Source organism: Siphateles boraxobius, unplaced genomic scaffold (assembly GCF_051911475.1).
Source record: "Siphateles boraxobius isolate OS27281-9 unplaced genomic scaffold, OSU_SipBor_1 6, whole genome shotgun sequence".
NCBI lineage: Eukaryota > Metazoa > Chordata > Actinopteri > Cypriniformes > Leuciscidae > Siphateles > Siphateles boraxobius.
Window position 1 is genome coordinate 7568973 of NW_027509186.1, and position 23698 is coordinate 7592670.

The window sequence follows — 23698 nt, forward strand, 5'->3', positions numbered from 1 at the left end:
AAATAACGACTTTATTTCAACTATTCATTTCCTTCTCTGTTGGCCTCTAGTCAGTTAACGTAGTGTGATTGCGTAGAGCTACGTCACACGTAGGCTCACTATTGGCCGACGGTGGTCATTTGTGTGTTGCGTGTGACGTACAACAACAGAAGCTTAAGCTATTATACTAGTGAACTGACTCGAGGCCCACATAGAAGGAAATGAATAGTTGAAATAAAGTTGTTATTTTTGTTTTTTTTGCGCACAAAAAGTATTCTCGTCATTTGATAAACTTAAGATTGAGCCACTGTAGTCACTTGGACTATTTTAACAATGTCTTTAATAACTTTTCGGGGCAGGCAAGTTTCAATCCCTGAAGAAGCCTATGGAGGAGTGATCCAGCTCTCAGATTTAATCAAAAATATCTTAACTCGTGTTCCGAAGATGAACGAAGGTCTTACGTTGTTGGAAGAACATGAGGGTGAGTAAATACTGACAGAATTTTCATTTTTGGGTGAACTATCCCTTTAATTTGTTATTGTAATGATGTTCGTTGTTATGGGAAGAAGGAGGTAGGAACCGGCGAACATTTAACAACTTTAATAATAAAATAAACCAATACAAAAAAAATAAAAAAAATACTATATTTCTTCACGCCCTGACAAAACTTACCAATTCACAAAATTAACGGAATGCATAGCTGATATAAAAAACTGGATGACTAATCATTTCCTACTACTTAATTCTGAAAAAACAGAGATTCTAATTATTGGACAAAAAACCTCATCACGTAATAACATAGAATACTGTCTAACACTTGATGGCTGCTCTGTCAAGTCTTTGTCGTCGGTTGGGAACCTGGGTGTGCTCTTTGATAGCAATCTTTCATTTGAAAGTCACGTGTCTATATCTGTAAAACTGCATTTTTCCATCTTAAAAATATATCTAAATTACGTCATATGCTCACAATGACAAATGAACAATCAGGTCATGACATCAAGGCTAGATTATTGTAATGCTCTACTGGGTGGTTGCCCTGCACGCTTATTAAACAAACTACAGCTGGTCAAAAACGCAGCCGCTAGAGTTCTTACCAGAACCAGGAAGTATGACCATATTAGCCTGGTTCTGTCAACACTCCATTGGCTCCCTATTAAACATCGTATACATTTTTAATTATTGCTGATTACTTACAAAGCACTAAATGGTTTTGCTCCCCAGTACTTGAGCGAGCTCTTAACGCATTATAGTCTGTCACGTCTATTACGATCTCAAAATTCCGGCCAGTTGATAATACCTAGAATATCAAAATCGACTGCTGGCTGTAGATCCTTTTCCTATTTAGCACCTGAACTTTGGAACAGTCTTCCTAACATTGTCCAGGAAGCAGTTCAAATCTAGACTAAAAACACATCTCTTCAACCTGGCATACACATAGAACACTATACATTCATTATTCAAATCAGTTAAATGATTATTAGGCTGCATAAATTAGGTCAGCCGGAACAGGGAACACTTCCTATAACACCTGATGTACTCACTACATCATAAGAAGAATGGCATCTATGCTAATTTTAGTCTTTCTGTTTATTACAAGGTTTACTGTAATCAGCAGGACCCGGGCCGTATCCAGATCAGATGGTGGACCTGCGCCTGGACACGACCACAACGCATCCCTGAAGTGTCAGCAGAGATTGATGTCACCGGCGTGACTCCGATCTTCAACCAGATGAACTGCATAATATAATGTTCCGATCCAATCTGACTTCAGACCTGTAATGCTGCCTGAATCATAATCATACACTGTTCGTTCGTTGGCCAGAGGAGAACTGCCCCACCATGGCGCTGGATGGACGGCTCGACACTCCTCCGCCGCCTTTTGGACAGCGATGGCTCCTCCGGGTTCGGGTAGGCAGCAGGAGTCCCTCGTTCCCTGCTCCTCCCCTTCATGCTTTCAAGATATCAAAAACCCTTTTCCAATTTAGAGGCATGATCCAAATGTCTTGGCATGATTTTATTTATGTTTGATGGCAGTCACAAGAATTCCCCAGGAGGAGTATTTGAAACGCCACAGTATGCCATTAAAAAAAGGCTGACTTCCTGTTTGGGGGAGCTAATGTCGATGTTGTGAAAGTTGTCCGGCTTGATGAGATCTATATATGTGCAAAGCTTGGTGACAGTAGCTGAAAAGGTATTTGCTACAGAGTTCCCTGAACATGCCCATTTCTAGGTGGCACTATAGAGCCCCCTCTACGTGTCCATGAATGAACCTTTGCTTAGCCGTAATAGGAAATGACTTTGACGAGTGTGCAAAAGATCATGAATATTAAAGCACGGCAAGTACCTTAAAAAGAAATGACTAAACATAAAAGGATAAAAATGTTTAATGTGTTGCCATAGCAACAGTATTTAAGAGATCAAAAATCCCTTAAGAATTTGAAATCTATACTTTTTGCCATTATTATAAAAAACATCTGAATCAATTTAGTGAAAGAGGAAAAAGGGAAATTGAAAAATTTGTTACAAATGTCCTACTTCCCTCGGCCACTTGTAATGTTGAGGACAATAGCCCCTTTGACACAGCAATCCTGGTAAATTACCATAAAATTACCAGAATGACTTTACCGGTAAATACACAAATATGCTGCTCACGCAAGCAATGGTGTTCTGGCTTTTTATCGGTAAGAGACCATTCACACATAAGCTCCAAAATGTCACACTCTCACACCACATGGAGTCTTGTTTTCAATCAGTAAGATTCTTCCTTAACTAGTTTGTTGTCATGGACACTCATTAGTTTCAGCTGTGCACATCAATCATCTTGTTATCCTCTCACTATTTAAGTTCAGTTCTGTTTGTGTGTCTTTGTCTGGTCTCATCTATTTGTAGTTGTGTTTGGATGTACCTCGTTGGATTTAAAGCCTGTTACCTTCTTTGGCTGCGTTTACACTTGGCATTAATATGCGACCTCTATCCGGATGTTGTCCACATACACATTGAAAAGACTAGTGTAAACGCGCTTCTGATGGGAATGTTATCCGATCAGTGTGTCCAGGTTCGGAGGTAGTTGAGGATGCATTGTGATCGGATCTCAGTGTAATGTAAACGCAATCCAGCCATTGTGTGTGTCTGCATTCACAGGTGGACGTAATTTAAATCCCCGCCCAGTCTCCACTGTCAGAAAATAATGGCCAGACGCAGTTTAGACAAGAAATTAAACTTATTTGAACCTTACAATAAACGTCAATCTTTAAAGCAGTATCATGTAAGTCTAAATAAACTACGCGTGTCATTTTTCATTTTAATTGTGCAACATTATCTGAACGAGGCGATCGCCTGAACAATCACAGTCAGTCATGAAATCTTAATGAAGAGCTGCACGCTTCTCTGCCAGAGGAATAAACGGAATCTGATTTTTTTTGTTTTAAATGTTGAATGTTTTTATTGTTTCAGCATGTTTATCAATCTCCCATTTCTGTCAATAGTAATTGCACACTATAACCTTAAACCCAGATGATCGATGTGACTTGTTTAACATGATCAACCCAGTTTTTTTTGTATGATCAACTCTGGAAGTATTTCTTCGTTCAAAAAACTTAATTTGATCTAATTACTGGAGATTGCATAGGAAAGTAAAGTGGGTGAGTGACAGCATGGGACATTGTTTAATTTGTATCATCTTTACTCTTAATCTGGTGCCACAGACCTAATTTAAATATTATGCAGGAAACAGAAATCCGATCTGTTATCCAGATACAGAGGCTACTTAATGTGAACAAATGTAAACGCACCATGTCCTGATTGGCTAATGATCGGATCGCGGTGATCGCATGTTAATGCCAAGTGTCAGGGCCGGCCCGAGTTTAATTTTTTTTTTTTTTTAGATGACTTAAACAAGTGACATAAATGAATGAATGAATATGAATGAATAATTCAAGACAAGAAATTCTGATTTCATGATCAATATACCTGCCAACAACTGCTGCTGTGTCTGCCAGCGTTTAAGTCATGCGCATAATCTAGTCACCTCGCGAGTGCATAGACAATTCGTGCGCAACTGCGCATAGTCACGGTATCGGTTTAAGTTGGAGAAAATAGCCGCAGGGGAACTTAACTTTCTAGGTGTAAGGTTAGCAGTTTGAATAAATAATAAACATAGCAGTTTGAACTCTTCTCCACTTTATTATACCACACATCAGATCACTAACTCCAAAAACCCGCGACACTCCAGTACCAAGTGCGCACGACCAATTCCTATCTACGGCGAGCCCCGAGGGGAAAAATAGATTGCATACACACATACAACGAGCGCCAGTACATTACCGGTATTATAGTAACAGACTTTGTTGGATTCTATCATGTACAATCCAACAAAGTCTGTTACAATAATAATAATAAAAAAGATTTTGAGGACAGTTACACTGTAAATGGACTGCATTTATATAGCGCTTTCACAGACTGAATGGCCACCAAAGCACTTTACATATTTTGCCTCACATTCACCCATTCATACACACATTCATACACCAACGGCGGTGTCAGCCATGCAAGGCGCCACCCAGCTCGTCGGGAGCAGTTGGGGTTAGGTGTCTTGCTCATGGACACCTCAACACTTGGTCAGGTGGAACCGGGGTTGAACCACCAACCTTTCGGTTTGTAGACAACCTACATGAACCACTGAGCCACTGCCGCCCCAACTGTGTTGAGACAGTTGAGAAATAATAATAATATTTTTTACAATTTTCAACAATAATTGTACTTGTTGAACCCTTGTTCTTATTATGTTTCTGATTTCTAAGTTTTGTCATTATTTTTTGCAAACAATTTATTTTATATACGTTTTGAGACAGTTTGTTTTAAGAAGTTTCAAGAGTTAGTAAAAGAGTAAAGTAAAAGTTTCAACTTTTTTATTTAAGTAGGCATCTATTTTTTATTTAGTATTTATTTTGTGTTAATACATAACCTCACTGCATTCATTTATAATGTATCATTATTGCGTGACATTTGTGTCAATAATCGTCAAGCACAGGTGACTTCGAGTGGTGGGAGGGGGCCCCCAAATCAAATTCTGCTTAGGGCCCCCAAAAGGCTCGGGCCAAGTGTAAACGCAGCCAAAATTATATTTGTGTGTTTAGTCTTTCCCACACAACACGTGACACAAAATGCCAAAAGCAGACTTCTTAAATCAGCGCATTCTGACCTCATACATGATCATATCGGTAATCTTCATTCCGCGTTCACACAGAGCACATTACCTGTAATTCACTGGTAATGTTACAAATTCCCTTACTGATAAATTGCTGGAACCAATTCACCGGTATTTTTGAAAAGGTCTTGTTTGATAGCCTCATGGGCAAGTGCACCAATATGGATCGCCTTTATGCTTCGGGCGACCAGAGTTCGAGTCCCGGCTCGTGGACCTTTCCAGATTCCGTCACCCCTCTCTCTCTCCCACCTTACTTCCTGTCTATCTACTGTCCTATCCTAAAAAAAGGCAAAAACGCCAAAAAATAAATCTATTTTTTTTTTAAAAGACTGTTTGTGTGAAAGGGGCTAATTTCCCTACAAAAATTCGTGAATATCAGACAAAATCTGTGGCACAGCGATAAATACATTTGGAAATATAATGGGGCACAATGGCACTATGGGGGCACTGGCCGCACCCAAAACAAATGACCAAAGAATTGCTAAATGTTGCTAAGCTTCTAAGAGTTTAGTTTTTAGTTTAGTTTAGTACTATATTTTGCATATTCCAAAGGGACCAAAATGCAATTTCGAACCAGGGGGCGCTGTAGAACCAATGAGGCATGGGTCTCCTGAATTGCAGTATCAAAACAAAAGATGTCCTAAGACAAATTTATCTGTTAACTTTCATGATATTTTAGCCATGGTAAGACCATCAGTGTGGAAAAATTTAAAAATCCCACATTCCATCCAAGATGGCTGACTTTCTGTTGGGTGGAGTCAGATAAAACCAAGTGAACATTGTCCCATATGATGTCATCAATGACCATACCAAATTTTGTGCACATTGGAGAAACTTCATCCTGACGTCAGCCTGCACTCGACCATGCCAAAGTCCAAGCATTACATATATTTTTTTTAATTTTTCACAGGTCTGATGTGTCTGCAAAGTTTCATGCATGGCTAAGACCTCAAAAACGAGTGAATTCTCTAAAGGAGAAAAAAATATATAATAACAATAGTGAAAAAATATGCTAAAAACTATGGGGCTTTAGTGCTTCTTGTTCAGGCCTATATGCACTGCACCTTATGTTAAAGTGTTAACATAGCTCTATTATTGCATAAAATAATAATGTTTCAAAACACAATTCTAATAAATGCACTGTTCCAACAGCTTATTAGGACCACTTGCTGATTTGCTGGTGGAAATGCCTGGTGTACAACAAAGTGATAGAAAATCATATAATATCTATTCACCCAATAAAAAATAGATTTTTCATTGAGTTCATATTATGTAAGAAACAATACTTTTTGCTTAATTTCTTCAAATTAAGTGGAAACAGACTGAACGTGCTGTTTATTGTTTTCTTTAGCAGCAAAATGTAGATTTGTTTTTACAGCAAAATTGCTCAAACAGTTTTACAGGAGATCTTTGCCAACATCTCTGTTGAGTTTTTCGACAGTTTTATCTGAGGCCAGCATGATCTGATCTGTAATGTTTTGTGAGGATATATTGTCAAAGTATTATTATGAAATAATGTCAATACAGTATCAATAAGTTGTTTTACAGAACCATTTATTTTAATAACAAAATAATTAGACAAATTTAATGATCAAGACATCAAAAAAATTCAAATTTATGCAACAAAAAAACTTGATAAGATGGTTAACACATTTTATAAAACCATAGACATTGTATTTTATTAACAGATATCTTTAATTTTCTGATTAATTAAACTATTACTATAGTCATATTAAACATAAAATGCAAGAATGGCTTGTTTATGAAAAACAGATCTCTGTTGCTTCCCTGAGTTGGATTCCTCTCATCACATTATACATGCACATTTTTCTCTTTCAGTGATCTGTATAACCACAGCACAAAACCTCAGGATATAAACTATATCAGACACTATCAGACACTGTTCTATCAGACACTGTTCTTTTAATGTTTCTCCTTGGGAAAATAAATATCCACACCTGGGAATAAAGAGGTTTTACGGGGGGGGGAAAGAGAGTCTTTGCAAGTAAATAGTCTTTATGTGCTTGATCTCTTTCAGACGTAGGCTTTGCTGGTGGCAACGGACCGTGGCTGAGAGTACTTGACGCCGTAGTTGTCCTCCTCCTTAGGTGGGCAGGAGCTACACAGTATACCTCCTCCCAGGATCAGCAGTGCAGCTGCACCCCATCCCATGTAGATAGAAGCCCCCATCTCCCTTCTCTGGCCATCTGTGAGCAAGGGGTTGTAGAAATCCCTGATGATGGTGTTAGCAGACCAACAGACGGGGACCAGAACCAGCACTCCAGCGACGATGAAGATTACACCACTAGCAATGGCCACCTTCACCTTTGTGCTTTCACCCTCGACAAAGCTGGTACATTTTCCACCAGCAATTCCCAGGATGATCCCAAAGATGCAAACAATGATGGCGATGACCACAAGTGCCCGAGCAGCCTGCAAGTCCTGAGGTAAGGCCAAGAGGGAGTCGTAGATTTTGCACTGCATTTGTCCTGTGCTTTGTACCACACAGTTCATCCACAAGCCTTCCCAGATGGTCTGCGCAGTCACAATATTGGCTCCAATGAATGCTGTCACCTTCCACATAGGAAGGGCACAAATCACAATAGCTCCGATGAAACCAATAATTCCTAGGGACATGCCCAGAATTTGTCGGCACATAGACACCATTTTTTCTCGTTTGCTTGGCTTCGTTGGCTTGAAAGTGTTCGCTCCTCGCTTTTTCGTAGAAATGACTTCTGTTCCTCCCTTCAGAGTTTTAAGATTTTCTCTGACGAAGGGAGGAGTCCGAGTTGGATGGACCTGAAACCAGGTTAAGGTAAATTTTCAAGTCTGACCAGATTCTTTACAAGGGAATGTTGTCACTGTGGCTAGTTTCGATGAGATCCCATTCGGCAAGGAAACAATGGCCATGTCACGAATACAAATGAGGCAAGTCATCAACTGAAAGGATGGGATTGGGTATGTATTAACCGTAAGCCTTGTTGAGACTCAAAACAAAAAAATATGAAGCTATAAATAGAGCTCAGTGTTTTGATGGCTGGATGAATTAAAGGCTTTTTGACATTATATATTGGTTAACTTTCTTTTCTTACTGCTGTTAAAAACTAAACCAATGCTATACTGTCCATATGCGTTTATATCCTGTTTCCTGGCAGAATCCCTGGTACTTTCCAAGTAGAATTCATAATACAATTACATCAACGCTTTTCCAAAAATGAAAGAGGCATTTTAATCATATTTTCTCATTTTTAACTGGTTGGCAGCTGAGCGAAAAAGGTTTATTGCTCAAGTTTCAATTAATCAACTAATAAAGGATACATGTAGAAATGACAATATAAAATCATTTGTAATATTTCAGAAATACATTTATTGACAGGATCATTTTAAAAAATCCAACGCTATATTCATTGTAAATACATCCCCTGTGGAGACGCAATAAAATTTATAGATTCTTACTTCTTTTTTTTAAACATAAAAAAATGCTTGATTTACAGAAAGTGAACAACACAACAGTACTCGCACATTTTAACCTACTATGTGGAAACATACATGTATTCATATGTCAATTAGCATTACAAAATCTCTACCTGTAGAACAACTGGAATGAGAGGAGAAAGTGGACAAACAAGTTTTTCCAAATCATCATTCACAGGCTTGCAAAGAATAAGACTTTGTAAACAAGTCGCTAATTAGATTTGTTGTTGGATTTGTACATTTTATTCAATCAAACACTGAAAGTAAGTACAGATTGCATTAAAAAATGTTGAGGAGCACAGTTTTTAGAAGGTGTCAGTCAAAGAAATGTTCCATTAGCTAAAGATATTGTCCCGGAACAGTTGAGTAACCTGGGGCTGGATAAGGTTTGTTAGGAACATAACTTCCAGTATATGCTACATTAGGTGCATATGTGTTGGCAGGCATGTAAGCTCCAGGAGGCGCATACATAGGTCCTTGGTAAGGGTAGATGCCTGGGTAATTTGGATACATATCTTCTCTCGGTGGACAGGAAGTACACAGAATGATCCCTCCAAACAGAAGACATGCTGAGGCGCCCCAGCCAATGTATATGGATGCCCCAAGCTCCCTCTTTTGTGTCTCGATTGTTAGAACATTCTGGAAATCTGAGATGGTGACAGCTGACGACCAGCAGACTGGTATAAGACAGGCGACTCCAGCTACAATGCAGAGGATGCCACCCAGGATCAGCACTTTAGCCATGGAGGACTCTTTCTTCAGACAGCTACTGCACTGGCCACCCACAAACGTCAGTATCATTCCAATGGCGCCGATCACTATCGCGATGATGGTCAGCGCACGTGCCGCTTGCAAGTCCTGGGTCAGTCGCATTATTGAGTCTTGGATTTTACACTGCATCTGTCCTGTGCTTTGCATTACACAGTTCATCCACAAGCCGTCCCAGACAATCTGGCCTGTGACAATGTTGGCACCAATGTACGAAGTGACACGCCACAATGGGATGCCACAACAGACACAAATACCAACAAAACCAATGAAGCACAGGGTCTGGCCAGAAACCTCTTTAGCAATCCTTCCCATGGTGTTGTCACAATCAAAAGCAGCTGTTGGTCTGGTCGTAATCCATTAGTGTCTGAGAAACAAGCAGGAAGTGGTGGCCTGTTTGACACAGATCCTCATTTGGGAGGAGTCTTGTAGACCTGTTTGTTTTAATCCAGCTGAACAAGATTCCAAAGCAAGATTCTTAAAATATGCAGACATTCCGTGAAGACGCATTCAGATCTGCTTTTGCTACAGTAGATGCTTTCCAAACCATTTCAGTCTTGTCTCTCTTGTGTCAAAGATATGTCAAAGATCTGAAGATTCTCTCAGATGAGTGGAAATTAATTACGAATGAAAAAAATAGTGTTTAACACAAGATTTAAAATAAAATAAAAAAAACTGTATATTATTACAGTATTACATTCAGTAGCATAAATTAACTACTTTATTAAAAAATGTGTCTTGAGCTAAAGCAGTGTTTTACTGACAAGATAACCGCTAGTTTTTGGAATGTTTACACTTTATTTTGGGTTACAAAGTTATTGCACAAGACTTATTTTAAGTGGTTTCTTAACAGATCTTAACAGAGTGTCTACAATTTGATTTGGACCCATTAGACATTACAGAAAATTCCAAGCCTTGAGTTTCCATCACTGAAATTAGAATCTCACTAAAAATATGCAGTTACAACTTTTTCAAAGAGCAATGACACTCCAACGAATGTGAAATATGAAAATATTGTATATTAAAGAGGCCAGTGCATACATCCATGTGCTAGTTACACAGAGCCAAGAGAGAAATATTCAGACGTTTTGATGATTAGGCTTCAGAATTTGCCACATGATTTAAACTTTTTTATTTTTTTATTTTTTTAGAGAAAACATTATGAAAGTATATTGGAAGTGCTTTTGCCCAAGAGTTTTAAAACTTGTATGAGCTAGTGATATATGCTTTAATTAAAACCATCATAGTCCGAAGAATTGGGATACAATGTTATTTATTGATGCTACATTATGACAAATATACATAATTCACATGACAAATTACAGAACAATTCAAAAGGTATTATTGTATGCATTTTAAATAAACCTATATATATTCCAATCCATAAAAGCTGTAATACATACATTTAAGCATTTGGCCAACACTTTTATCCAAAGGGATTTGCATTGCATTTAATTAAGGTATACATTTTAGCAGTTCAAACATTCCCAGATGATCAAAGCCATGATGTTTCTAGTGATTTACTCTACTGTTTCTGCTGCTGGAATACCAACATATAAAAGTACATAATTTTACAGAATAATATCTTTTCAGAAGATATTCATTGCTAGGGAGATAGAAAATTTTACAATATTAAATGTAAAAATTTTATTCTACAGATGAATTGTTGACATACAGTAATTAGATCTGCAGTTACTAGAGTGCATTTTAAGGCCAGTGGTTGATATGGGTTCTGCATCTCAGACAAATTCTCTTGTTGAACTGGACCTCACAGCGGAGAACTTGGGGTTGTAGATGCGTTCTTGCTTTGGCGGGCAGCTCCAACAAAGTATTCCTCCTCCAAGTAAGAGCAACCCAGCAGATCCCCAGCCGATATACAGAGCTGCCCCCAACTCTCTCCGCTGGGCCTCCATCATCAGCGGATTATAGAAGTTCTGTATGATCGTATTTGCTGACCATGAAACTGGGATCAGACAAAGAAGTCCAGAGACAATGAAGAAAATCCCTGCAATGATGCACGCCTTTGCTTTAGACCCTGGGTCCTCAATACAGTTGGTGCACTTCCCACCAGCCATAGATATTATGATTCCAAAGAGTCCGGTCAAAATGGAGATGATGATCATGGCCCGGCCGGCTTGAAGGTCAGAACTGAGAGCCAGCATGGAGTCATAGACTTTACACTGCATTTGTCCAGTGCTCTGCACCACACAGTTCATCCACATGCCCTCCCAGATGATCTGTGCTGTAACAATGTTGGCTCCAATAAATGCAGACACCCTCCACTGGGGCAAAGCACACACGATAATAACCCCCAGCCAACCCAGCATGGCTGTGACCATGCCCATAATCTGAAGTCCTTGGGAGACCATGTTTTTAAATCACAGGCCTGCCTTTACAGTGATAAAGTAGCCAAAAGTGTGCAAACCAGACATGTTTGCTCTTTATAGGGAAAGTGTGACAAGGCGGAGTTTGGTTGTCCTGAGTTGATGATTTCTGGAGAGCCCCTATGATTTCTCATTTGGCTGCTTACACTATAAACACAAAACAAGTGGAACTGACAAAGCACAGCAACACTCGAGGTCCTTCAATGTCAGTTAAAAAATAACTTTTCAAAATGACCTTGCACTGACATAAAAGCTACTGTGAAAAGATATATCCTTTAGATGGTTAGAAATATTTAATGTCTTCTTTACCATTTTTATGATGTAGGTAGATGATACAACAAACTAAATTGCAAGAAGTTATACAAAAATGCTAGCTAGCCATAAATTCCCTTACCCTAAACGTAACCATGATTGTAACAGGGAAAAACCTTTTTAAAATGATTTATGTACAGGATAATAACTGCACGCTAAAAATGCAGGGTTGTTTGAACCCATGTGTGTTAAGCCGGGCGGGCCGGTGGCGTGATTACTGATGACCGACACCTGCGTGACGCACCGGTCTCGAATCTCTCACGGAGGAGCTTCGGGAGCATTAAAGGAGGAGCGACGACAGTGAAGGACGAGAGAGGACCAGGCCTGGACTTTACATTCTGTTTTGTTTATATTTTATTATGTTTGTGGGGCAGTCATCCGTGAGGGGCTGCCGTACGTCTTTACTTTCATTTTGTGTTTATTTATTTTATGATTATTAAAGTTTGTTAAACATTCTTTGGTTCCTGCCTCCTTCTTCCCATAACATGTAATATTCGTTACACCATGTTTGGGCCAAATTTACACAAACCCAGCTGTTGGGTTTAAAAATTAAACAAAAACAAAAAAAGTATACCATTATAGTTATACCATTATGCCACCTTAAAACTTCTGGAACTTCATTACAGTAAAAACACTTCTATAAGCTGAAACTGATACAGTATAAATTTGGATATTTAATCAGACATTATACAACTATTATTTGTCATACAGATTTTTTAAATTGCTTAGACACTAAAACTCTCCAAAACTACAAGCACATCACGTGCTTTACACTCAGGTTGCATTATTGTAAAACAAAAACTCTAAACACAGTTCTCTACGTTAGACACTTCATTCAAAACTAACAGCTCTTTTGTTTCATTTGGAAAACACTGCCATTTAAATTGTACAGTCATTTCCCAATTAACTACACCAAATTATCATGTGTGAAAACACTTATACATAAATTGTTAACTTATAAATCAAAACTCAGTGTTTTGATATATATATATATATATATATATATATATATATATATATATATATATATATATATATATATATATATATATATATGTATAGGCACATACAGAAACTCAACTTTAGCGCTTTATTCAATACAGATTTCAAAGCAGCTTCACAAAAGTAACAAAATTCAAATTCTGATGTAAAGCAGCTCTTACAAGCCAATGTCTTTATTCACCTCAAGTCAGTTTAGTATTGATTCAGTTTAGTTTCATAACTGTGTAAACTTCATCAGTTCAGCAACCATGCACATATTGGGCTTGCTTAGTTGAAGACTTTAAACTTAATATTTAACTTAATATTCAACAATAATATTGATCTGCCTGTATTGACACTATTATATATATATATATATATATATATATATATATATATATATATATATATATATAAATTAACTAAATTAATAACTTTTTGTAAAAAAAGAAAAAGAAACATCACTGAACTTACTTAAGCTGGACTGTGACGCTATTTTCTTCTGGAAACAAACTTTTTTTGGGGGTTGAATATTTTACTTCCTAGTAGTTTTGAAACCTCACAAAGAGCTTAAAGTAATATTACCCAATTATGTATCAGATAATTTATTGAGAACAGAACCGTCTTTCTAAACAAATAGTAAAAAATTTAAATGAGTTTGCAAGATTCAGATCTGTATTATTTATAAATAATCGACATATATGCAAAAATCCACTTTTAACTGTGTGTAATGAGGCACAAGACACTAATTTGAGTTTTTGTAAAGAATTTATTCGTTGCAATACACATACTTGAAATGTTTTCTAGCTCAAATCTGTCACAATTTTAAAACACAACATTAATACCATCACATTTTATATAAATCCTTAACAGTTTAAGCACACCCTCAGAGTGTGAAACCAGTCAGCAAAGTTAAGAAGAGATATTTACAGTTCCCGCACCATTTTCTTTGGCAGTAGAGTTCAGTTCAGCACCGTGACACATTCACACTGATACATTTGTATTTCACCATTCCTGTCATATCTTGGGAGCTGACAGCTAATGCAACCATTTGGTCAGTGATAGAGCGTTTGCAAGCAATGGTCAATTGTAACACCACAAGTCAAAAGCTGGCCAAGGTAGAATGTTCACAAATTGGGTAGTTTGAATGTCACTGTTTGGAGTGCTCTTTGGCTCCTCTTCACACATACCCTTTGGTTCCTCCAGGCCGAGCGGTGTACTTTGTGGTGTACTGATCCCGGGGAGGGCAACTTGCACAAAGCAGTGAGCCGCCAATAACTAGCAGTCCCGAAGCAGCCCACCCAATAAACAACGAAGCTCCCAACTCTTTCTTTTGTGCGCTGATGGTTAAAGGGTTGTAGAAGTCCCTTACAATTGTGTTGGCGGTCCAGCAGACTGGAATCAAACACAGAATTCCAGCGACGATGAAGATGGCTCCTGAAATAATGGCAACTTTGGCCTTGGCTGTCTCATCTTCAATGCAGTTGGTGCATTTCCCTCCAGCAGCCGCTAGCAGGATCCCAACAACACCCACCAGGATGGAGATAATACACAGGGCCCGGGCCGCCTGGAGATCTGAGCTGAGAGCCAGCATTGAGTCGTAGACTTTACACTGCATCTGTCCAGTGCTCTGCACCACACAGCTCATCCAGATTCCTTCCCAGGTAATCTGCGCTGTGACGATATTCTGTCCAATGAAAGCCGTGACGAGCCACATTGGGAGAATGCAAACCACAATTACGCCGATCCAGCCAATGACAGCCAGGGCAATGCCCAGCATCTGTAACCCCGCTGATACCATGCTAGACGCTTGTGCGTTGAAGTCAAAGAGAGTGACAGAAAAAGTATGCTTCAGTCTGTAGAGCCGGTTTAGTGAACCTGGGAATGAAGCGGGCTCTTTTATGCGTGGGGAACAAGGAGGGGCAGCAGGGAATCACTCGCAAGCACATCGTCATGAGTCGCCCCTGGCCTGTGCTGTCATCGCTCAAGCAAATCCAAGGGGCGAGTCTTGTCTCATACTCACATTGGGGTGGATTTCTTTAGGGCATTTTATGAATCATTAGTTATTCATAGTTTTTGTGGAAAATAACATGATTTATGGTTCAACAATAGGAGTAATCCATAAATGAAGATTAAAGAAGCCAGGCAGACACAAAAATAAAATACACCCAAGGCGCGTGAAGGGTTTTGAAAGATGAAGTAACATAATTAACTGGGCAATACGTTTAAACATTTAAAAGAGCACGGATTGTACAAAATATTGATTTAGCCTCTGAAACACACACCCAAAAGACTCTTCATTTTGATTCACCGTCTTTTGTCTTCACTAATTGTAGATGAACCCATACAGTATAGCTTAGAAGGATGAATTTCCATAATGCAAAAGATATCACACATTTGATCTCTACTTAGCGATAATTATGTGACCATTATATGCAGACAGTTTTAATAATGAGTTTAATGAAATTAGTCATCTCGAGCAAAGCGTATTTCATGCCACCCTCTCACCAATACTTCTCTACATACTTTTTAAAAAATCTCACAATAAGACATTCAATGAAAAAAGCAGTTGCTTGAACTAGATTAAAACAGCCACTACTTGAAGCTCCACAATCTTCCATTCTTTATATATTTAATATTTGTTATAAATAGTAGAATTTCTAAAGAAACAATGGGAAAAGCAGTAAAATGCTGACCTGGTTTCCAATGTCCAGAGAGAGAGGTGCAATCTTTCCTAAAGCCACTGATGCACTATATAGTTAAAAGAGCGAGAAAGTGTTCGCTGTCCAGGGTTTGAGGGAACGGACATTAGAGGCACATGGTGAAGGGACAAAATCAATCTCAGGTGTTTGCTATGAAGAAAATGGAGGGGGGAAAACGAGGGACAGAGTAAGAGATACTGTTTGTTTCATGAATGAAAGAAGGCTCTGTTTGGTGGCCAGACGGACAAGAATGGCTCTATTTTACATGGCAGCTCATTAAAATCCCCTTGGCCAGGAGAAAGAGGATACGGTCCCACACAGGTAAGGAATGTCTGCAATTAAGGAATTGAGGAAAGATGGTCTGCCAAATTTAACTTCTCAAATGGGTTATTTGGAATTCTATGAAATCCTATTTGAGGCTAGAGTATCAAACATTTCAATACAGACATCAGAATTTATTCAATTGGTATTAAACGATTATGTCATTATAATCACATGACTTTAAATGAGTAAATAAATTAACAGCGAATCACATTTGGTTAGTGTTAATTTGTTCAAACATCCAAGAGCACTAATTTAATTGGGTTTGTCCTGTATGGACACATGAGTTAGAAGTTTCTACATGCTTAAGAACAGAATCTCAAAATCAGCGAAAACAAAAACACATGAACGGTTATGTGGAGAACCGGCTGGGTTAGATATAGGCAAATGAAGTCATTGCAAATGGGGAAATTAGCATGAGCGCCTCATACTATGATTTTTGTAATGTGAGAAGAACATTTTCATAAAATGTCGACCTTAGTCTCTTCGGTAAGCATGTGTAAAAATTTAATTCAATTCATATAGTATTGAGATTGACATATGTTTAATAGATGCTAGGTGTATTGTTCATAGTTAGTTTATGTTGACTAATGTAGTTAACAAATGAAACTTTATTGTAAAGTGTTACCAAACACTAAGATATAGGAAACATAAATAAATGCCATTTATGTGAGTATTATAAGTAAATATTTCCACAGTGAAATGTTTTTACTTTCGACTTTCAGCAGTGAGTCATTTGTCTCACACTCTGTTTACAGTCACCTGTGTAATTACTAATGAATCTTTTAATAGTTAGTCCTCCCAGGTGACGGGGGAGGTTGTCTGACATCAGAGAGTTTCACCCCGGGCTTGTGGGACGCGTACACATAGTTTCTATGGATGGTCAAGTCTGTGATAGCGATCTAGAAGAATGAAAAGACGGATGACTCAGCAGTGCTTTCCAATGATCAAACAAGAACACACGACACTGAGAACACTTGATGCTTGACCCAGCCAGATCATTAAAGACTGCCGAGTTTCTGAGCAATTAACATGATAGACCAGACACAGAACAGTGATCTAAACATCTTGGTAAAGCTCATCAGAAAATAAAAGCTTAGATTTGTCAAGGATAATACGTTATAACAGAAGTTATATGTGATGTAATTAAGACCAGAGGAATGAAATGTTTTAAATTCAAATAAAATTCAAACACAGAGAAACACTGGACAGGTTTGATATATTGCAAAGGGAAAGTCAACAAATTAATCATTTAAAATTGAACAAAATCAAATACTTTATTCCTAGTATCTGGTAGTTTCGATGTGGCTTGTAATAAATCATGTTAGTAAATAAACACACACACACACACACACACACACACACACACACACACACACACACACACACACACACACACACACACACACACACACACACACACACACACTCACACACACACACACACACACACACACACACACACACACACACACACACACACACACACACACACACACACACACACACACAAATAACTTATTTAAAAATTTTCTACCAAACCATTATATAGCAAATTTTAATTTAAAAAAAAAAAACACATTTTACACCACACTCTACTTTTAAATTCATGCACTTTTAACACTACATGGTCCTGAATGTTTTACACACTTGCACAAGTATATATTATATTGACCTTACTTTACAATAAGGTCCATTAGTTAAATAGATTAGTTAGCATGAACTAATAATGAACTGCACTTATACAGCATTTTATTAATCTTTGTGAATGTTAATTTCAACATTTACTAATACTTTATTAAAATCTTGCTAACATTAGTTAATGCACTGTGAACTAACAAGAACAAACAATGAACAGCTGTATTTGTATTAACTAATGTAAAAAAAGATTATAACAAAGACAGTATTAAATGTATTGCTCATGGTTAGGTCATGTTAGTTAATATATTGACTAATGTTAACTAATGAACCTTATTGTAAAGTGATACCTTATATTTTTATAGTAATTTTAAAATAGAAAAATTCTAAAATATTTTAAGACATTTTTCATTGCTAAAGTTTGTTTGCACTGCTGTCAGGTTCGTTCTCACAAAACCAAAACTGTTCAAGTGAAATTAGTTGTTATCGAGTAGCTCCCTCTATCAGCTAAATGCAAGAACTAAAACACACAACACATGCTGTTCACTGTTGGCACGTACACAGAGCACAGAAGAATTACAGTATGTGAAAAAAAAGAGTAAATGTCTTAAAAATGTCTTTGCTGTTTATCAGTTTGATACTCAGAATCTGGGAGCAATCTCACCAGTGAACAGTGTTTTAGCCTTGAAAACAAACATTTATGCATTTGGCAGACGCTTTTATCCAAAGCGACTTACTTTGCATTTCAAGGTAATTCAAGGTAGACTCACTTTCAAACAAAAGCGAGTCTTTTGAAATACAGATGGAGGCGCTGGGAGAACTGATCTAATCTCAATCATCCAAAACCATTTACATTTATTCATTTAGCAGACAATTTTATCCAAAGCGACTTACAAATGAGGACAATAGAAGCAGTTAAACTAACAGTAGGACAACAATGCGTAAGTGCTATAACCCCTCTCAGTTTAACTTTAGTGCATTTATTTTTCTTTTCTTTTTTAAATAGAATAGAAGAGAAAAGAAAGTGTTAGTACTACTGAATCAAGTGCTGCCAAAAAAGATCGTTTTTTGTCTTCAGCAGTTTCTTGAAAGTGGCTACTGACTCAGAAGCTCTGGTTGAGTTAGGCAGATCATTCCACCAACAGGGAACAGTCATGGTAAAGGTCCGAGAAAGAGATTTTGTGCCTCTTTGAGATGGTACCAGTCTACAGAATACAGAAAACCAGTCTACAGAATACAGTCTCACTTAAAAATGTTGGGTTAAAAATAACCCAACGAATAACCCAACTATGGGTTGGTATAGCACCTTCTCAACTGTAGGTTATTTTAACCCAATGCATTGGGTTAAATACCAGTTGGGTTAAAATAACCCAACAGTTGAGGTAAATATTTATTTTTATAAAGGTTATTTATAAGGTATTATATTATTTATTTTTATAGCCTTATTTTAATAAATAAAATACACTGTTTTCAAATATATATTTTTTTATTGGACAATAAATATGTTTTAACATGTTTCAAGTATTAAATTATGAATGTAATAAATATAGTCATCCGGATGTAAAATATTTATAAATATACACGTGTATAATAAATAGAACAAACAATTATGATATGCAAATATTAAAATATACACATTCAATTTAAAACATGCATGCACTTACAGTACATAAATTAAAAACATACACAGATGTGGCTACACACACAAAAAAAAATCTATCTGTACATACAGTACACAAATTTAATACAATAAAAAATAAACATGCTTATTAAAAAAAAAACTATACTGTACACATTGTTATAAATACCTTAATATGGTGTTTGGCTACTGGACCTACTGATGATCAATATTGAAAACAAAGCTTTTAAGGAGGTGGCAATGTATTGAAGGAACACCTCCAGGAATATTATAGACAGCATGCTGTAAAAACTCCCAAATGGGAGCAGAAGGCTTTGGGTAGTTAATGTCATAGATGTAGAATATTTTGAAGCATACATCCACTGCTTGCAGTATGGTCTCCTTTTCGATTGCCTCCCCGTTGAAAACGATGAAAACTTGGGAGGAGTTCTCTTTGTCCCCAAGCACCAAGATGTGTGGATCCCGGCTTGTCTCACTAGTTAGGTAATGCACCATATTAGTTCCAACCTTAAAAGATAAATATACTTTAGTTGGCATATATAGTGAGGAACATTCCATGGACACAATATATTTATTTACATGCCCATAATAAACAGCATGCTTGTGTTTCGGCACATCTTTCTGATTGATTCCAGCATTAGAAATGAGTGGATGATTTATTTATTTTTAATGGCATTTTGGATCATCAGAGGATTAGTTTAGGATTAGATTTGTTCATAACATTTAACTGCAGATTGTTTTGCAAATGAGGCAAAACATAATGATAATTTGTTTTGTGAATACATTTCATTTAATCATTAAGCAGACACTTTTATCCAAAGCATTACATTTTTGTGCAAAATTTTATATCAACAATATAAATAAACCTCAAATAATCCTATTCCTACTCCCGTCCTCAGGCCATTAACACAGTAAACACATTAATGAAGTAAACAACGTCCACAGGAGTGGATTTTTTTTTTTTTACTGTAAAAAAAGAAAGAAAAAAGAATAAGCAACATTATGCATTTTAACAACGGCGATGTTGTGTATTGTCTAGGCCACCACGAGACAAATCGGCATCGCAAATTGAACATGTGGCTCGACTTGAATTGCGTTCTTTTAACTGAAAGTACTGCCAAACAACACTTTTTCTGCTCACGAGTTCCATTTTCACTTTCTCACAGCCCACTGCATTCGAACGGTCACGAGTGTAAATAAGGTGTGGCCCCTTTAAGAGCTGCACGTTCCCTGTTGAAATGTCTGCAGTCTGTATTAGGGGTCGACCGATTATCGGCGCCGATATTAAGCATTGTTATGGTTGTCGGTAAGCGAGCTACAAGAAGATCGAATCCACGCAGCACGATGAGGTGCTGTAAGTTTCATTAACTCCTCGACTTGGCTGTGAGGGCTTCTGTTGTTCTTTAGCCACTCAATCATAGTGTGAAGTTCAGGCAAAGATGACTCAGACTCTACAGCAGATAAAACACACTAAAATTAGGGAAAACATCTGGAAAAAACTTGAGTGATAATTAACTATCTTAGTGTTTCCCAAACCTGGTTCTGGGGTACCCCTAGCACTGCAAATGTTTTCTCTCTCCGATTAAAAACCACCGATTCAAATTATCAGCTTTTTAGGCACACACCAATAAAATTAATTATTAACAACAACAAAAAACATGTCATCATTTACTAACCTAAAAAACAGTTCTGGCCCTTGTTTATGATTGACAGAACCACATTGGAAGTTGTTGTAAACATATAGGCAAGTAATTTAAGAAGCTAAAATGTAGGATGTAAATGACTGAATTTGCTTATTTGAGTAATCCATTCCATTCAAGCACTTGTAGCCATAAGAGCATTGCTTTAGTTCTGAGGATTTTATTAGATAATCATCAAGTGTTCTAAAATAGAAGCAAACAAACTGAGAGACTATACATGTAATATAGACCTACATTTATGTAATTTTAATGCTCTGGTCTTTGCAGATATTTAAAGATGGCCATCTTTAAGAATGACTCTTTGGATTTATATGAAATAGTAACACTTGCGCATGAATCAACTGTCCTCAGCATCATCAAGCAGTCCTTATTGTTGAGCCCTGTACTGGCTACTTGTCCAGTTGCAAGTAAAAATCCATCATGACACATCCTTAGTTCTAACCTGGCAGTGGAAAACTTGGTCGGGAAGAGGAATTCTGTGATGGCTGTGGATGGCTGTGCTGTCTCTGACTGTGTGGGGCTCTAAGACATTTCCTCACTTTGCGTAGTCTTTCTTCCAGGTAACCTGGTGCAGGGTGACGATAACGACCATGTGTATACCATGACTCCTGCAGCAAAGAAATGTAAATAAATCACTCTTATGAAAAAAAAAGTGGGGACTGATACTCTTTATCAGCTCTCGATTATCTTCTAATCAGAATCAGCACAACTTACATATCCATGGCCCTCGTTGTTCTTCAGGCAAGGAAACTGGGCAGTTAGTGCCAAAGCCATCTCCTTTTTGATCTCAGCTGATGGGCTTTACAAATAAGCAATCATTTAAATAGGCTAGTTTATTTATTCAAATGTATTGGTCAAGTGATTTTACTTGTACTCACGTTTCCCCAAAATGTTCCATCAAGTGAGAAACCAATAACCGCACCATCTGACGTCGCTCCTTGAGGCTTAGGTGCCTGTCTCGGTCTAAGCATGTTGTTAATGTTGATCCTCAAGATTTTATGAGTATTTCTCGTATATCCTGTGAAAAGGAGAATGCATGAACTAAAAACATTCCATTCAATTCATTCTTAAAAATATATATAATAATAAAATTGCCAAAAACTCAAGTTCAGGTGAAGTTCAATTAAAAGACATGTTATTACAAAGGTTGAGTTGCTTGTTCTTGTCTGGCAGCTTTCCACTATTGTCTGAGTTGGTGTTATTGGGTTTATCCTTACATGTGACTGATTGTGACATGACTGATTGTTAACAGGGCTATGGCCCAGAGACTGTAAAAAGAAAAATAGAGGTAAATATCAGATGGTATCAGCAATTATCCACAATGAAAATTACCTTTACCTGAATTGAAGATTCTATGGGTGCAGCTATGCAGAATTGGTCTCACAAATTTTCATGTGTATTTAAATTAAATAAAAAAATCATAAAAAGAAAACAACCCCTCCCCCCATCATTTATAGTGCATGGAACACTTAAAAACATCGATACCGTAGTGGAATATAGTAATGGTCATCATCACAGTCAAATGACTTGACTGCGTGTAATGGGTGAAAATCAAACAGTTCACTGACACTAAGTGCTTCCAAAACTTGGTCAGGAACAACAACATAGGCAAAGTAATGATGACTGAAACAAACTGTTGTCCATCTCTGAACTATTAGCTTCACTTTTTCATCAAGAGTGACTATTTTCTTAATACACCCAAACTGAGCATCTCCATCTGTAGTGCAGGACATGAAAACAGTCATACCTGGCCTATATACTGTGCCATTAACCTTGACCCATGAGGGGATATAAACCTCACTGGAACGGGGAAAATCTTCCAAGCTACCAGTAATATCTTGAACACCCTCGACTGACTGAAGAACGGACTTTTGACCTGAACCAATCTCGATTTCCTTCTTGAACAACCTGCCTGTCAACAGCTGAAAACACAGCATCATTTGGTGCCTGTATGCCATGGTTTTTGTGACATTTTTAAAATTACAAGTTGAAATGGCTTAGTCTTTTAAAAAAGCTATGTTTAGCTTCGAATCGCATGGCCCAGAAGTTGACAAGTGGGCCTATCTTTCTGAAACTAGATGGATAGTGAACCATGAAATGGTGTTTTGGTCTTAAATGCAAGTGAGGGAACAACTCTAGGAATAGTGTATGATGGTCTTGAATGAGACTTCGGAGGTATATTGTGGCCTCAGAAGTCATGGATGGGGAAAATATCATTTCCATACAAGACAACAGTAGAAGCAGCAGTTCCCAGTACTTGTTGCCATGTGGTATTAAGTCACCTATTAGAAGGGGAAGAAATCGCAATAGACACCACATTTGTGCTGCAGTCTGACGCATGGCACTGCTGTTGTTCTTAAGTTCATGACTTGACAGGACTGATGGTTTATTGCACCTATCAACAAAACCATAATCAAAGCTTGTTAACCTGTAGTTTACCGTATCCAGGCTAATGTGGCCTTCAGCTACAAGTTCAGACAGCACTAGTTTCACCTCCAGAGGGCCAACACCCTCCAAAATATCATGCATGATATCAGGAGTAACATTGTAAACAACACTGAAGAATGCAAGCTCGTCTAGGATACATCTCCGTT

General features: G+C 37.6%; 4 protein-coding genes and 1 pseudogene across 4 annotated transcripts in view; all 5 read right to left on the reverse strand.

Annotated features, from left to right (window-relative positions):
- cldnj (claudin j) overlaps positions 1 to 15899 on the reverse strand; it is a 29360-nt gene extending 13461 nt beyond the window's left edge. The window contains exon 1 of the mRNA XM_077207583.1: positions 15801 to 15899. The gene's annotated coding sequence lies outside the window, so the exon portion shown is untranslated. The remainder of the gene's footprint in view (positions 1 to 15800) is intronic.
- On the reverse strand, positions 6723 to 8866 carry LOC143715805 (claudin-4-like). The gene has a single exon (XM_077207584.1). The coding sequence runs from the start codon at positions 7850 to 7852 to the stop codon at positions 7220 to 7222; it is 633 nt and encodes a 210-aa protein (XP_077063699.1). The 5' UTR covers positions 7853 to 8866; the 3' UTR covers positions 6723 to 7219.
- On the reverse strand, positions 8880 to 11850 carry LOC143715808 (uncharacterized). Its single transcript, XM_077207587.1, has 2 exons — positions 11302 to 11850; positions 8880 to 9745 (listed from the first exon to the last, which is right to left on the reverse strand). The coding sequence occupies exons 1-2, from the start codon at positions 11794 to 11796 to the stop codon at positions 8999 to 9001; spliced, it is 1242 nt and encodes a 413-aa protein (XP_077063702.1). The 5' UTR covers positions 11797 to 11850; the 3' UTR covers positions 8880 to 8998.
- cldna (claudin a) lies at positions 13854 to 14972 on the reverse strand. The gene has a single exon (XM_077207586.1). It carries the CDS (start codon positions 14903 to 14905, stop codon positions 14285 to 14287), a length of 621 nt encoding a protein of 206 aa, XP_077063701.1. The 5' UTR covers positions 14906 to 14972; the 3' UTR covers positions 13854 to 14284.
- A 4789-nt stretch (positions 15900 to 20688) lies between the features above and the next one.
- On the reverse strand, positions 20689 to 23633 carry LOC143715694 (uncharacterized; annotated as a pseudogene).
- Between the last annotated feature and the right edge of the window lie 65 nt (positions 23634 to 23698).